This window comes from Rhinoderma darwinii, chromosome 3 (assembly GCF_050947455.1).
Source record: "Rhinoderma darwinii isolate aRhiDar2 chromosome 3, aRhiDar2.hap1, whole genome shotgun sequence".
NCBI lineage: Eukaryota > Metazoa > Chordata > Amphibia > Anura > Rhinodermatidae > Rhinoderma > Rhinoderma darwinii.
Window position 1 is genome coordinate 379,087,828 of NC_134689.1, and position 17,140 is coordinate 379,104,967.

The 17,140-nt window shown below is 43.8% G+C and overlaps 1 protein-coding gene across 1 annotated transcript in view; it reads right to left on the reverse strand.

Moving 5' to 3' along the window:
- Window positions 1-1,805: 1,805 nt before the first annotated feature.
- Window positions 1,806-17,140, reverse strand: part of PLPP5 (phospholipid phosphatase 5) — a 40,044-nt gene continuing 24,709 nt past the window's right edge. The window contains exons 4-8 of the mRNA XM_075858824.1: window positions 13,674-13,764; window positions 12,264-12,327; window positions 8,046-8,170; window positions 7,476-7,646; window positions 1,806-6,668 (exon numbers count right to left, since the gene is read on the reverse strand). Of these exons, the coding sequence (XP_075714939.1) occupies window positions 6,499-6,668; window positions 7,476-7,646; window positions 8,046-8,170; window positions 12,264-12,327; window positions 13,674-13,764 (621 nt within the window). The 3' untranslated portion in view covers window positions 1,806-6,498. The remainder of the gene's footprint in view (window positions 6,669-7,475; window positions 7,647-8,045; window positions 8,171-12,263; window positions 12,328-13,673; window positions 13,765-17,140) is intronic.

A 17,140-nucleotide genomic window follows, 5' to 3' on the forward strand; every position in this document is an offset into this window, starting at 1 on the left:
CATCAAAAGTGCAGCTTTTCCACTGCAAAAATTCCAACATTTTATCCTCCACTAAATTCAATGGGGGGGGGGGGGACCTGCAAGAAAAGTGCATCGGTGCCGCAGAATAAATTATCACACTGCTGCTTAAAAACCGCACCACAGGTCAATATAGGAATGTTTTCTCAGCAGATTTTAACCCTTTCACGCCACAGCCCTTTTTCAGATTTTCATTTTTCCCTCCCCACCTTCCAAAGGCCATAACGCCTTTATTTTTCCGTCTATATAGTCCTATGAGAGCTTGATTTTTGCGGGACAAGTTGCAGTTTTTCGTAGCACCATTTATTTTGCCATATAATGTACTAGGAAACGGGAAAAAATTATTTGTGGGGTAGAAAAATGAAAAAAAACTGCGATTCCACCATGGTTTTTTGCACGCCATTTTTACGGAATTCACTGTACAATTAAAACAGCATATTCATTTTATTCTGTGGGTCAATACGATTACGGCGATACCAAATATGTGTAGGTTTTTCTATATTTTACTACTTTTACCACTAAAAACCGAAGTGTAAAAAAGAAAATGTATTTTGTTTCGCCAAATTCCGAGAGCCGTAACGTCTTTATTTTTCCATCGAATAAGTGGTATGAGGGCTTATTTTTTGCTGGATAAGCTGTAGTTTTTAATAATACCATTTTGGTGTACATGCGACGGTTTGATCACTTTTTATTTCATTTTTTGTGGGAGATGAGGTGACCAAAAAATAGTGATTCTGCCGTTTACATTTTTTTTTTTTTTTTTTACGGCGTTCACCGTGCGGGTTAAATAATGATATATTGTGATAGTTCAGACTTTTACGGATGCGGCGATACCAATTATGTTTATTTAATTAATTTTTCTACTATGTTCTAGGGGGAAAATGGGAAAAGGGGGGTTTTTTGAACTTTTAATATTTTATTTTTTTTTACACAAAAAAAACAACTTTATTTAACTCATTTTTACATTTTTTATTAGTCCCCCTAGGGGACTTCAACCAGCGATCGTTAGATCGCTTGCACGATATACTGCAATACTAATGTAATGCAGTATATCGTGATTCTGACAGTCTCCTATGAAGCCTTGCCGGAGGCAGAGCTTCATAGGAGTACCAAGATGGCGGACCTGGGGGACTTCGTCAGACCCCCAAGGCAGCCGTGTGAACCAACGGCTCCCCCCGATCTCGCCGCAGGGGGGCCGTTGAGACGTTACAGGGGGTCGCCCCCCTGTTTTTAGTAATTTAAATGCCGCAATCTCTATTGAACGCGGCATTTAACGGGTTAAACAAGCGGGAACGCGCTAAAGCGCGATCCCGCTCGTAACCCGGAAGTGTCGGCTGTAACACACAGCCGACACGCTCGCTCTATGGAGCGGACTCAGCCCGTGAGCCAGCTCCATATTCCCCCACCCGGCGTGCGCCGTATATATACGGCGGATGTCGGGAAGGGGTTAACCAGGGTGTGGATGAGAATTGTTCAAATCTAATCCAGTTTGCTGGTGCTGTATTATGCTCCAGATTTTCCACAATAAAATCCTTTGCAGAAAATCCACCCAGTGTGAACATACCCTTAAAATAGTACAGCATTCCTCCTACAGTGCACCATTAATATGTACCAGTCCCTACTCCGCACCACTCCTCTTCAATACGACATGGGAGATGCAGGTGATCAGCGCAGAGAAGAGATACCGGAGCTGCCGTTCTCTGCATCGGAAGGATGCGGCTGTATTTCTGACCCAGTATATCCATGTCCGGATGGGAAAAAAAACAAAACACAACCACATTCTGTTCTTTTATTATAAATGGCTTTGCAGAACATGGACGGATACAGCGAGAAAATATAAAACTAAATGTTCACAGAAAGAATTATATCCTTGAAATGTTTATGGACACAATTATACATTCAGAAACAAGTTTCATTATTTTAACCATTTTTGTAGCATTGCTCCCATCTGTAAATTCCCAAATAGTTCCTTGAAATCAATGTATTAGGCCTTGTTCAAACGGAGCTCCAAAGAACGACTTGTACATTTTTGTAAAGCGCTTATTAAAATACAGGCGTTTGAAGAACATAATTAGGACTCCCATTGACTGGGAATTAGGCACACTTTCCGCGTAAAGAATTGGCCTAACGTGTAAAAAAAAAAACACGTTGTATGCACAACAATGCGCTTTCCCATTGATGTCAATGGGAAGCATAAAGCATGGGTTTTTGACATGTTTTTCGTGCATGCCGTGTGAACAAGGCCTTATACGTTCAGAAGCATCCGGAATTATTTAATCATTCACAGTAATTGCTGCCCATGTGTTCATATTAACATCTGAGCTATAGAAAGATCACTTATAAATGATGATTTATGGTCAATTTGTCCAAAAGAAAAAAGAAGGAGTTTGGCCACCCTGGCGCAGCTTCGTCTTCTAAACAGACATTAGGGCAGACGGTCCTTCTCTCATTACAGACATTGGTGGTGTATATTCTAGCGATGTGCTACCAGTGTCCCTTGCCAATCACAAGAAAGAAGAGGCAGCAGTGCTCGGACAACACGTGCCGCTGTCTCCTGTAGGAAGGTCCTTTCCCAGGCAGGCACATTCATGGTCATTGAATAAAATGTGCCAACCACGCAACCCCCTAAAAAAAAAAAAAAAAAAAAAAGCCAGAGCCGACAGTAAAATTAACTGGGACAGTGCTTTCCGAGCCCGTTGTCTCTACTTTCTAGTTTTAAGACAGCGTCACAGCAGTTGGACCCCCACCATTTGGACATTGGTGGCAAATCCACCGAGAAACCTCTGGCTGGCTACGCTAGCGAAATCAGCTCCAATGTCACACATACAAGTGTGAACCTAGGCCAAACTATGTTAGATCTAAACAGTCTTTTCTGAATACATCTGGCCAATCATACATAAACAACGGGAGAATGTTTGCGGGTACAGCATTAAGGCTTCACTAGCCGATCTCCGCACACTCTACAGCTTTTCAATACGTTTTACATTACATCTCCATTTTAATCCAGGCCAATCTAATCACCAAGACAGCGGAGACTGTTTTAATCCGTTCTTTGGGAATCATCGCAGAAACCCAAATTTCTTCAGGCCCGGGAACCCCAAAACTAGCTAGAGACTCCATAGAGGAACACAAACCCATTGTCTGTAAGAGATACGTCGCCAGAAGGACGCGGTTGGAACATCCATAGCGACATCACGGCTACGACTTAAAAGCGATGTCCCTTTTTCCTGGGGATACCGTTTATTAGCCATCATATATTTCCCACAGGGCCCATCGCTTGGTAACGTCTGTGTTGTGAGAAGTTGAGGCATTATCAAAAAGGTGCGTCCTGTAGTAAATTCCCAGTCTGGGAACCACTGGTTTGCCATCACAGTTCTCTAAACACCACAGGATATATTCTATCCAATGTACAATGTAAACAAATCCAACGTAGAGGAGTTCCCCTTGTAAACCAACAGCGCTCAATAAGCAGCACTGCGGGATATGGGGAGATCTCTGTAACTTCATGTGGACATAGGTAGAACTGGCAAATGCATTACATTCAATGGATGCTGATAAAAGGATATTCCACATCCCCAACCTACATGTGATTATAATCGGCCTTCAGATTAAAGCAGATTACGCATCAGAAAATTGAGCTGACCATAGACCTCTAAACGTGCATGTTGTTTTAATACCATAGAAGGGAGAAGCAGCTACCGACCCCCCTGCTGCAGCTTATTACTGGGGGAACAGTTTTACCCTTAACTCACGTTTACAAGCATTAGAATGAAACGCTTGCTAATACAATACAGTAGCTGAGGACACTATACCAGAAACCACAGGCAGTAGTCAATCGGGCATTCCCCAAATGACTAAGGGGGCCCCTTCAGCCCTATACAGTTAGTGGGACCCCCAACTACACTGACCGATTTTGACACTTCCATTAAAAGGACATGTGCACCTTTGTCATGAAAACATTACAATTCTTAGATGTGCATCTGTGTATCCAGAGGGTCAATTTGCACCATGTTGTTGGGCAATTTCTGTATTGCTTCTTTTATTGTCAAGGCTGGCTTTCTGTGACATGCCAGCTTATGGAGCTGCAGGTTCAGAGCTCAGTGGGCATTCCCGGTCACAGTGATTTCTGTGAGAAAATGCAGCTCAGACGTCTACTAGGGGATAATACTTGCTGTGTATGAGGAATACTGACCTGCTCTGACCACAGATGCCGTTACTGTATAATACCCCCTGCATATTAGTTTCCTGTATTCCAAAACTAGCATTCTTAAAAATAAGATTAGTATATGAAATGAACAAGAAGCCAGACCATGTAAAAAGCAACGATGTGAGGTATTACAGCAAGATACTGATGGGAGTACAAAAAAATAAGCATAAAAATATATTGGTCTACAATTAAGGACAAGGATAAGAGTATCTGGCAGTATGACATGAAATCTGATCAGAAAAGAGTTGGGGAGACCCTCTCCAAAAGGTTGGCTGGACAAAGGAGGGGGGGGGCTGCCTGAATTGCTCAAAAGCATAGTGATCTCATTGTGGTCCCCTCAATTGCTATTTCAGCAATGTGTTTAAGGGGGCAATTGTAGATTAGGGTTATAAGGGCATCTGTAATAATATGCCCTCAATTAAAGTGGTCTGTACAGATGACACGTTCCCTTCTAAGCTAATATATTGGTTTTAAACTCCAGAGTGGTCATGAAAATATCCTATTACTCTGACTAGATCATTAGTCCATCATGTTAATAGGAGAACAGCAAGCCAACACTAATATCATCCCCCAATTCCAGTATATTTCAGCACATTGGGGAAGATTAGCAGCTACCAATCTCCTCTGGTGCCGCTTATCTCCAGGAGGAATTTATCGGGTCAGACCAGTAACCCCATCTGAACCATCTATAGACATTAGAGTCTTAAGTATCCTGCTTGTGTTAGACTAAAAATAATTCTTTTTTTCAGAAACAGCGCCCTTAGGTGGAAGATCCACACCAAAACCGCAGGTATACGCACGTAATTCAGCAGCTAAAGCCGCACCTAATAATGCGTTTTTAGGTGTGGTATTTACATTTTCATGCGGAAATAGGTGCAGTTTTATCCTGCGTATTTTCATGTGTTTTTCTTTAACCACTATTCAGATACAATTCGCGAGCGCAGGATAAATTGACTTGCTGCAGATTTTAAAATCCGTGCAGGTCAATTTACGCGCAGAAAAAATCTGCACCACGTAGATGAGATTTCTTCAAGTCTCATTTACTTTGCTGGTACTATATTACGCTGCGGATTTGCCGCATGAAACTCCGAACGTAATACGCAACGTGTGCATTCAGCCTTAGTGACTTGCTTGAATGGGATCGTGGTGCACCAGACAGTTTGCGAATGTGTGCAATGCCAGACCCATGGTAAGAGTGGCACTGTTTCTGGAAAAAAAAAGTTGACCTATTTTTCCAATCTCATCCGTTTCAACTGACCTGAATTAAGATTAGTAAAAGAAAAAGGTAAAAATTAGGATAAAACGAATGAATAAGAACCATGCAAAATAACACTGAAAATAAAATTAAAATGTGATTAATAACAGTTAAAAGAAAGGTCACCAGACTTCCCTTTTTTTGTTTTGGTAAAAAAAAAAAAGTCAAGCCACTGATTTCAGCTCTTGAGGGATGGGGAGGGGTGTTCCAGAGTAAGGAACAACCCCTCTTAGCTTAATTGGGGTCTAACAGAAGCCTTCTTAATTTAATATAAGTATTCAGAGCTTTATGCCCTGTGTACACAGCGGTAAGAAAGCAACGTGCCCTGAGCATATTGTACTTTACCGTACAGGCAGCCACATCCCCTCCACAGACACGTGGGGACGTAGCAACTGCCAGCCATGGAGTGAAGACCTATCTATGGCCCTTCAACCAGGGCATCTGTTTTCCTATGGTTCTCTGCAGGGAGGCAGCTCCTTCCTCAGGACCCATTGCTTTCTCCTGGGAGTACTGGGGTTCAGTAGTGACCCAGTATCTTAGTTTTAAATAAAATAAACTAAATAAAAAATAAACTAAGGTAGGGGACAAGGCTCCCTCTAAAATGCCCTAATAGGACACATGGAATGAGGATGTCCAACGTGGACGACCCCTTTAAATCCAGCAATGTGTGATCGTGACCTAAGAGTTTACAGCCACTGTACATAACCCAGTACTGTGTGATCCCTTAATAACCATGAAACGCTGGATTTCAGTCATACAGATAGCACCTACCTTGATATAGAGGCCATCACAAAGTGTTGCTAGAACTATAGCATGGTCCAATTTCAGGGCATTTCCTTCGAGTGCACCGAAGAGATAGATTAAGTGCAAACCTACCATTTATATTAAAAAATAATACATTTGCTCCTGAGAAAGCAGCAGTCACCTCTTTTCCCAGATGCTGCTGCCGTGCCCTATATCAGAAGCAGACGAGAGTCCATAAATAATGTAAAGTCTCCTCTATAGTCCCATCCTGTACTTATACATCCAGACTGTACCCTGCAGCACTCAGCTTCCTCTCCTGAGACCCCGAGACCCGTCCCTTGTTCCTGTAGGGCTGATGACAATCTCTGTCTGTTAAAGGAGGGTAATATTGTCTGTAGCAGAGGTAAGCAAAGAAGAATCCAATGCTGGCGCCAACCACCACATCTGCAAGAGAAGGACCATTGACTCGTCAGTAAAGTGTGTTTGCCAACCGTAACATGGGAGAGGAATTAAAAGCATTTTGTTAAAGGGGGTCGTCTAGTTTAAAACCAAAACACAGAAGCCCTCCTTTCCTTTGCTGGTCTCCAGACAATGCTGCATTACTGAAATGAATGGACCATCCATGTAATGTACGGACAACATGGGTCCTACACAGGGAAATCCACTCTTTGTAGCACCTAGTAGAGGAGGTCCGGGAAGAGGAATCTCCTTTAGGACATCCATAGGGCTTAATATGTCACATAGATAGGGGTTGTACACACAGTGCCGCCCTTTTAAGTAACATGATCAATACATCTACAGTTGGTACGGTTTGGGCTTGCTACCTTTTTCCTAAAAGACCTTTACGGAGACATGTCAGAAGATTTAAAATCGTGGGGGGGGGGGCTGTGTTCTAGTAAGGGACGCAGCACGATGCCCCTCCATCTTCAGTCTATAGTCGGAATCTTCCATTAACTGTAATAGATTGCACGCAGGTTACAGAAATTGAAGACAAATGTGCGCACACAGTAGCGCTCTAGTCCTTTCGTTCTAGCCATCAGTGGGGGGGGGTCGGAGGGCTGAGACCTTCACTCATTGACATGTCGGAATATGAACCTCTTTACCTCCCCTTAGCAATGCCGATATACTGTGGATATATATCAATGCAGACAAGATTAAGCATTTAGATACCCCTTTTTTTTGCAGACAGGCGCTGTCTGCAGTCTACAGCCTTAGGGGCAGTAGTTGTAGGGGCAGTAGTTGTAGTCTTACCCTGCCAGTGATGCTTGTAGTCACAAGTCCGGGACAGAGCAATGGAGGCAGCACATAACAGAGGAAACAGAAAGCTGCACAATCTCCAGGAATGTCCACGACCACCAGGGGAAAAGCTTCCCAGCTTCCCTGCGATATACAGAGCCGTAAAGCCCAGTCCAGCAAATGCAACTGGAAGAAAGAAAACGGTAAGAAAGCCGGCAAGTGAACCATACATTGTGAGATACAGGGCATAAGCTCCGTAAAAAAAACCCGGATTCAGATATTACACATTGGGTATGTCACACGAGAAGGCCTAAAATAAAATAGAAATTCAAGACCGCAATAAAAAATGCCAACTGTATTTTTGGGCTTAGTCAAGTCTAAGGGGGCAGAGAAGATAAGCAGCTGCCAGGCACTTCTGGGGCCATTTATCTATGGGAAAACAGTAGGATTGAACAGCCAACATGCGCAATATATTTTATCCTGGGCAGAAATGGGGGTGGGATTGGGTTCTTGAGAACACCATGGACAATACATTGAAGCCATTTTTTTTTTTTTTGATTGGGTAGAAGGATGCGTTCTCCTTACATGAGGAATGGCCACTGGGAAAACTCTTTCTTCCTTCAATCACCACTTCTGGGTCACCCGTACAATGCAGCCCTGGTAACTCTCGACCATCTGGAAAACAGCGGAACAAGAAGTCTGGACGAGGTCTAAGACGACAAAGAAAAAAAGACCAAGTAGAAGTTGAGTTTCTAAAGCCAGACCAGATCATTGTAAATGTGGATAGCGAACCGTCCTGGGATTTAAGAGGTTGGGGGAGATTAGAAAAATGGGTTTTATTTTGTTTCCCAAACATCGCCACTCTTGTTCATTGGCTAAGTTGGTCACTGCAGCTCATCACCCCTTCTGCCAGAAGTGTCCCGCCCTCAAAACGTCAGAGCTATATACAGGACGGGTAGAGCAGCGTAACTATACAGGTGGTGATGGTCATGCAAGCAGCACGGTCAAGAAATCGACATTTGAATGCCCCTAGCGCAGTGCTCACAAGTGATACTTGATGTTCAAGTGCTCTGGGCTCTCACTGAACGCTGCCAGCTTCTACCCTCTGAGTGACCGAACAATCAGTCACATGATTAGATGCTCGAGCCGTCACTCAGAGTAGAGGGGAGGAGCGGACAACATTCAGTGAGGAGCGCCCAGAGCATCTAAAGGGGTTTTCCCATGAGGGACATTTATGACCTATCCACAGGATAGGTCATAAATGTCAGATAGGTGCGGGTCCCAGAGGTGGGACCTGCATCTATCTCTAAAACGGGGCCCCCTAAACCCCATTCTAGCTTTTTGTGCTCACGCCGTCTCCCGGCCACTTCCTGATTACATTGTTTGGAGTTACGGAAACTACGTAACTCGCTGAGCTATGCGGTTTCCGTAACTACCATAGTAGTGAATGTCAGTTAGCGTAGCTCGCATGCTATACACTGCTTCAATGTTTCCGTAACTACCATTCTGTTCTATGGGAGTTACGGAAACAGAGTAGCTCAGCAGCCTACGCTATCTTCTCCTTAATTGTCGGAAACCAGCCGGAACAGAGGTAGAATGGGGTTTAGGGGGCCCCGTTCTAGAGATTGGTGTGGGTCCCAGAAGTGGGACCCGCATCTGACATTTATGATATATCCTGTGGATATTACATAAATGTCCCTCGTGAGAAAACCCCTTTAATCCCATCCCGACATTTGACGTATGGCTACATCATAGCCGGGTAGGGGGAAGTATGGAGCGAGCTCACTCAGTTAGCCCCCACCATACATTGCGGGTGTCGGCTGTATGTTACAGCCGACACTTCACAGTAACAAGCGGGATAGCGCTCGAGCCTGCTAGTTTAACCCGTTAAGTGCCGCGGTCAATATCGATCGCGACATTTAAATCGTTAGAAAGAGGGGGGTGACCCCCTCTAGCAGCTCATCGCGTCCCCTGCAATGCAATTGTGGGGTGGCGATGGTTGCTATGGCAGCCTGGGGGCCTAATGAAGGCTCCCAGGCCTGCCATCTTTGTGTTCCTATTAAGCCCTGCCTCTGGCAGGGCTTAACAGAAGCCTGTCAGAAAGTATATAGTGCATATAGGATCGCTGGTTGAAGTCCCCTAGGGGGACTAATAAAAAAAAATTAAAAATTAAAAAATGGTAAAATAAAGGGTTTTTTTTTGTAAAAAAATAATAAAATCTGGAGTTAAAAAAAAAACCAAAACCTTTTCCCCCTAGAGCATTGTAAAAAAAATAAATAAACATAAATTGGTATCGCCGCATCCATAAAAGCCTGAACTATTACAATATATCATTATTTAAAGAGGCTCTGTCACCCGTTTATAGCTGCCCTATCTTCTACCTAACATAACAGGCGCTTTAATGTAGATAACTAATGAGTTTTTTTTTTTTTTTTTTACTTTTATTTTTGACAAGTTATGAGCATTTTAAGTGTTATGTAAATTTGTTCTTAAATGACTAACTGGGCGTGTTTTTACTTTTCACCAAGTGGGCGTTTTTGTGAAGAGAAGTGTATGACGCTGACCAATCAGTGACCAATCAGCGTCATACACTTCTCCCCATTCATGTTCAGCTGCACTCACAGCACAGCGTGATCTCGCTGTGCTGTCACTTACTCCCACATTAACTTTACCGGAGTGTCGGGAGAATGAAAAGACATCGCCCTCCTGGCAGGGCTCAGAACGGAAGGAGTGCCATTTGAATTTTGCGGAATTATTTCTGGCGGCCATGTCGCATTTGCAGAGCCCCTGAAGTACCAGTACAGTAGAAATCCCCCCAGGTGTGATCCCATTTTGGAGGCTATACCACTCAAAGAATTAAATTAGAGGTGTAGTGAGCATTTTGATCCCTCAGATGTTTTATAGATTTTATTAGAATTGGGCTGTGAAAATGGAAAAATATATGTTTTTCTTCCAATAACCTGTAGATTTAGCTCATAATTTTTCATTTCCACAAGGAATACAGGAGAAAAGACACCCCAAAATGTGTTACACAATTTCTCCTGAGTAGGGAAGTACCCCATATGTGGTTGTAAACTGCTATTTCGTTTTTGGAGTGGAGATTTTACTAATTTTATATTTGGCGCCATGTTGCATTGCGCTGATGTACCAGTACAGTGAAAAGTCCCGAGAAGTGACCCCATTTAGGAAACTTCACCCCTCCAGGAATTCATCTAGAATTGTAGTGAGCATTTTGACCCCAAATGTTTTGCAGAAATTAGTGCACAGTGGATGTTGCAGATTGAAAATTGCCATTTTCCACAGATATGCCATTTCAGTGCCAAATGTGTTGTGCTCAGATTGTACGGTAATACCCCATATTTGGTCATAAACTGCTGTTTGGGCACACTGCCAGGCTCAGAAGGACCGCCAATTGGCTTTTTGAGTACAGATATGCATCGGGGCATATGTAAGCTGGGCGGAGTGCATCGGTGTATATGTAAGCTGGGCGGAGTACATCAGGGTATATGTAATCTGTGCGGAGTACATCAGGGCATATGTAATCTGTGCGGAGTACATCAGGGTATATGTAAGCTGTGAGGAGTACATCAGGGTATATGTAAGCTGGGCGGAGTGCATCGGGGCATATGTAAGCTGGGCGGAGTGCATCGGTGTATATGTAAGCTGGGCGGAGTGCATCGGTGTATATGTAAGCTGGGCGGAGTGCATCGGGCTATATGTAAGCTGGGCGGAGTGCATCGGGGTATATGTAAACTGGGCGGAGTGCATCGGGGTATATGTAAGGTGGGCGGAGTACATCAGGGTATATGTAAACTGGGCGGAGTACATCAGGGTATATGTAAGCTGGGCGGAGTGCATCAGGGTATATGTAAGCTGGGCGGAGTAATCAATGGGAAAATGTTTGTAGGCGCTCTGCTTCCAATTTTACAGCCATTTTTCGGGACGTTTACGGCCTGAAAACAGCCCGTGTGAACATACCCTTATGTATAGTTTAATTATAAAGGACTTGATCAGGGAAACAGGGCGATTATTGTTTTTATTACGTAAAACGTTAATTTTTTTTAAATCTATTTATATATCTATCTAAATCTGCTTTTCTGAATCCCTGTACAATACACTGCACTACTTCTGTATGTACTTGTGTAGTGCAGTGTATTGTAACTGTCATTTTATAACTGACAGTTAAGCCTGTAACGTCCTGCCTTGGGCAGGACCTAATATGCTCCCGTATCTGGCAACCAGGTAGCCCTTGCTAGTCTTCCTGGTTGCCATAGCAACCATCAACACACCGCGATTTTTCGTGGGGGGACCAACGGGGTACAGAGGGAGCCCCCTCTCTTTGTGTCAATCACTTAAATGCAGCTGTCACTATAGACAGCGGCATTTAATGAGTTAAACGGAGATCGCCGCCGTTGCAGTGGGATGTCCATGACGGCTGTACATTACAGCCGACACCCGCTGAAGATGAAGCGGGCACCGCTCCTGTGCCCGCTTCATCCTCAGGGTGTTATTATACGCCCATTTGCGGGAACGCACCGCTGAAAATGACGTACGGTAATTTGCGGGAAGGGGTTAAGCTGATAAGTGATTAATAAATAAAAATGGAGAAAGAAACCAGAAATAAATAAAAATGTGTTCTGAATATAAACCAGCCTGTCTGTTCTTATTCCATCAAAAAACATATGTACAGATTATTTCTACCCAGTGTTATTGGATTAGAAGACAAAAGGTGACTATCAGAATCTGTTTTCATGCCTGTCAAATTCATACCAACGAATGGTAGCCCAAGCAGATGTAGCTTACCTGCCAACTATGAGCTTTATTGTATTGGTGAAGATGCCATTCAGGCCAAGTGAGAGGCTGGCGGCTGCAAAGAGAAGAAATAGGAAATAACTACATACACAAAATCTCACTAAGGGCTAATTCACACGAGCGTGTTCAGTCTGATATACGGACCGCATTTCCCGGACCGAACACACTGCAGGGAGCTGGGCTCATAGCGTCATAGTTCTCTATGACGCTAGGTGTCACTGCCTCGCTGCGGGACAACTGTTCCGTACTGTAAGCACGTTTTACCCTTTTCCTGTGTCGAGAAGTTGCAAAAGGGTCCAAAAATTGCAACTTTTGTCTTTTTTTGCACCACTCACCACTTTTGTAGAAAGGAGCGTGGCCTCTGAAAAGAGTGCGGGGCCAGACAAATTTGTTATAAATTTATAGTGGAAATCTACAGGGCGTAACAAGGTAGAGGCCCGAGCTAGGCCGCATACATTGTTCTCCCATCAGACTACCCCCCCCCCCATTGGACAGTCAAGTAACGTGGCTCATACGGACGCCAGGCAGCGATAGGACCTTGTATGAGCCACGCTGGAGTGATGGACATGGAGAAGAGGAGCCGTGAGAAGAGTGATTTTATGGCCTATGTGGGGCCTCTTAATAAATGTGCTACAGTTTACTCCAACTTTTCTGACTATTAATACTGGCAAATGAAACGCCAGTCTTAATAAATTGCCCACTTTGTCTACAGTTACTATGCAGATTAAGGTGTCTATGGTTACAGACTACAAACAGACCGTGTGTGTAGTCTGATCCTGTAGTCATGTGTTACTCCACTTCCTCCTCTTCTCCTGTCTCTAGATTAGCAGGAAGAGGCGGAAAAGGGAGAAGTGTAAAACATAGCTGCAAGATCAGACTACAGAGGAGTGGTTTGAAGTCTGTTACCTAGGAGACAGTTAGGTCTGCATAAGGGCTGAATACGCAAATCAGTTAGAGATTTTTAAATCAAGTCTATTTGAAACCTTGCTTCATGTTTTTTTTAATTTTAGATGTATTGGAACAATAAAATGGTTTCAAAAGTGTATATAACCTCTAAAGCTGAGAAATGTAGAAACAGCATAACAAGGGGCTAGAGATCATGAAGCAGTCAGGATGGGGTGCAGCTTTCGAATATACACCCTGTCCCAGTCCTGCCCCTGCCTCATGATAAAGGCGATCCAGCAGTAGAGATGTAGAGGACGCCTCTGAGGCCTGTCCATGAAGTTTTCCGCAGATACAATGCAAGCCATGCGATTAACGCGAGGAGGCATAATTAGGGCACGATGTGTATTAGAAAGGTGCACCCCATTTTGAATGCTGCCTCTGGAGCAACATTGCATTAAGGTTTAATATCCCTTTAAGGAAATCAGTTGAAAGCCAAATGCGTAGAATAAATATTACCAAATATGGCTTCCCTTGAATCTGCGAGATCTGCCCGGCGGCAAAGACGTGCCAGAACCACAACGAAAATGGGGGCCAAAATGGAAATCAGCTAGAGTTCAGAAAAAGAAAAAAACACCACAATAGAGGTCACAATGCTCCACACAAAACCAGACATGTGAGCAAACACAATACTACATGGAAAGTACATCGGAACGAATGTCGAAAGGCTGACTTATTGCATTTTGGGAGCCCCAATAATGACCCGCTGCCATTCAGGAGCCTCAGTCATGGAAGAATAGCATAACAGGCCACAGAAAACGTTTCAGAGGTATGTTCCACCTTAACGCAGCATTTGGTAAAATTGTTAATCTTTGCCTCAGTTGGAAAAATACATCCGGCAAAGGGTAGGAAACTTAATCCTCTTAACATGCCGCTTTATTGTCAAACTATCTTCTCCTTTCCTGGCTGCAGTTACGCCACGTGACGCGCACTGTGACGGTCCGAATCCTACAGAGTTGAAGTCTGGACCGCTATGCGTTCCTATAAGACTCACATTGAGCGTCTCCGGAACGTATAGTAAAAATTACTTTTAAACAGGGGCCAAGATAAAAAGAAAAAAACTGGAGTGTTCTTCTAACCCCACCCCTTATCCCCCTAGCCACACCTCCAACAATTTCTAGTTATTACCAACACAACCCTGAGTTCTCAGCCCAAGTCCCCAGATCTGCTGACTTAAATGAATTGTTCCAAATTGTATTGCTCAAAGTAGACGGTATTTTCACACTCGAGCCACATGCTACATACACAGTGAAGGCACTCTGCCGCTCTCCACTCTGTTGGACCTATTAAAGTGTTCTGCAGAAACCGCAGTGTCTGTTTACCATTTCAGCCCATAAACAGATGCGGCGCAGTTTGTGTGAAAAAAATAATAAAAAAGGAGACCCTTTTATCTAATCCTGAACAATCCCTTTAAAAGGGGTTACACAGGACTAGAAAAACATTGCTACTTTCTGCCAAATACAGTGCTACACCTGTCCACAGGCGGTATTTGTTATTGCAGCTCTGCTAAATCCAGGCGTCACAGTTTATGGAAGAACGCAGCCATTTATTTGTAATCCTGCCAAACCCTGTAACAACCTATGATAAAAATCTACATCATGGTCGGGTAGTCATTTTCTTTTTTGTAATCTCACATGTGCTTTAAGTGCACCGGCGACATCAGTGGCAGGAGCAGGGTATTACACAGCCTTGCTCCTGCCGGAATAAGATAACTCTGATCCTGGCAGTTTAGCACTGCATTCACTACCGACCGCGGAATCTGAGGGTGTTTGCCCCCCACCATCAGCACCCTACAACATATTTGCGAGGCGCCGATTGATTGCCATGGCAGCCGGGGGGCCTAGCAAAAGGCACAGCCGAATAGATTGCCTGTGATGGACATACATGTATGTATATATTGCTGATTTTGTAAGTTTGCCCACTGTCAAAGACATGAACAGTCTAGAATTTTTGGGCTAGGTTAATTTTACCAGTGATAGATAGATTATATTTAAAAAAAAACAGAAAATCACATAGTCAAAATTATATATATTTATTTGCATTGTGCACAGAGAAATAAGTATTTGATCCCCTACCAACCATTAAGAGTTCAGCCTCCTCCAGACCAGTTACACGCTCCAAATCAACTTGGTGCCTGCATTAAAGACAGCGGTCTTACATGGTCACCTGTATAAAAGACTCCTGTCCACAGACTCAATCAGTCTGACTCTAACCTCTACAACATGGGCAAGACCAAAGAGCTTTCTAAGGATGTCAGGGACAAGATCATAGACCTGCACAAGGCTGGAATGGGCTACAAAACCATAAGTAAGACGCTGGGTGAGAAGGAGACAACTGTTGGTGCAATAGTAAGAAAATGGAAGACATACAAAATGACTGTCAATCGACATCGATCTGGGGCTCCATGCAAAATCTCACCTCGTGGGGTATCCTTCATCCTGAGGAAGGTGAGAGCTCAGCCGAAAACTACACGGGGGGAACTTGTTAATGATCTCAAGGCAGCTGGGACCAGTCACCAAGAAAACCATTGGTAACACTTTACGTCGTAATGGATTAACCCCTTCCCCCTGCTGGCATTCTGGGCCCTAATGTCCAAGCCATTTTTTAGATTTTTCCATTGTCACATTCGAAGAGCTGTAACTTTTTTATTTTTGCGTCGGCATAGCTGTATAAGGTCTTGTTTTTTGCGGGACGACTTGCAGTTTTTATTGGTACCATTTGAGAGTAGATGCGACTTTTTGATCACTTTTTATCACATTTTTTTTAAGTCAGGATTAACAGAAAACAGCAATTTTTCCATTGTTTTTTATTTTATTTTTTACGGCGTTCACAGTGCGGGTTAAATAATGTAACAGCTTTATAGTCGGGGTCGTTACGGACGCGGCGATACCAAATATGTGTAACTTTTTTGCTTTATTGTAGTTTTTTTTAATAGTAAAGCATTTTGTAAGGGGAAAAGCTGGGTTTTTCATTTATTTTTTTCACTTTTTTTTTTTTTATTAACTTTATTAAACTTTTTTTTCTTTTTTACTAGTCCCACTAGGGGACTTCCCTATCCTCCGATCGCTATTATAATACACTGCAATACTTTTGTATTGCAGTGTATTACTTCCTGTCCGTTTAAAACGGACAGGCATCTGCTAGGTCATGCCTGCGGCATGATCTAGCAGGCATTCGCTGCAGGCAGACCTGGGGGTCTTTATTAGACCCCCGGCTGCCATAGAAGACACAGACACTCGGCGATTTTATCGCCGGGTGTCAGTGAGATGAGAGGAGCTCCCTCCCTCTCTCCAAAACCATTCAGATGCGGTGCTCGCTATTGTGCACCGCATCTGAAGGGTTAAACAGGTGAGATCGATACTAATATCGATCTCACCCGGCAGAGCAGGGACGCCCCCAGCCCTCAGCTGCTTCTGGCAGCTGAGAGCAGGGAGATTTCACGGCTCCCTGCTCTGTTTACTTTATTCTACAGCAGCGACGTAGTTTGGCGGCGCTCTAGAATAAAGCCCACTAATGACCGCCGTAAAAAGACGTATCGGCGGTCATTAAGGGGTTAAAATCCTGCAGTGCCCGCAAGGTCCCCCTGCTCAAGAAGGCACATGTACAGGCCCGTCTGAAGTTTGCAAATGAACATCTGGATGATTCTGGCAGTGATTGGGAGAAGGTGCTGTGGTCAGATGAGACTAAAATTGAGCTCTTTGGCATTAACTCAACTCGCCGTGTTTGGAGGAAGAGAAATGCTGCCTATGACCCAAAGAACACCGTCCCCACTGTCAAGCATGGAGGTGGAAACATTATGTTTTGGGGGTGTTTCTCTGCTAAGGGCACAGGACTACTTCACCGCATCAATGGGAGAATGGATGGAGCCATGTACCGTCAAATCCTCAGTGACAACCTCCTTCCCTCCACCAGGACATTAAAAATGG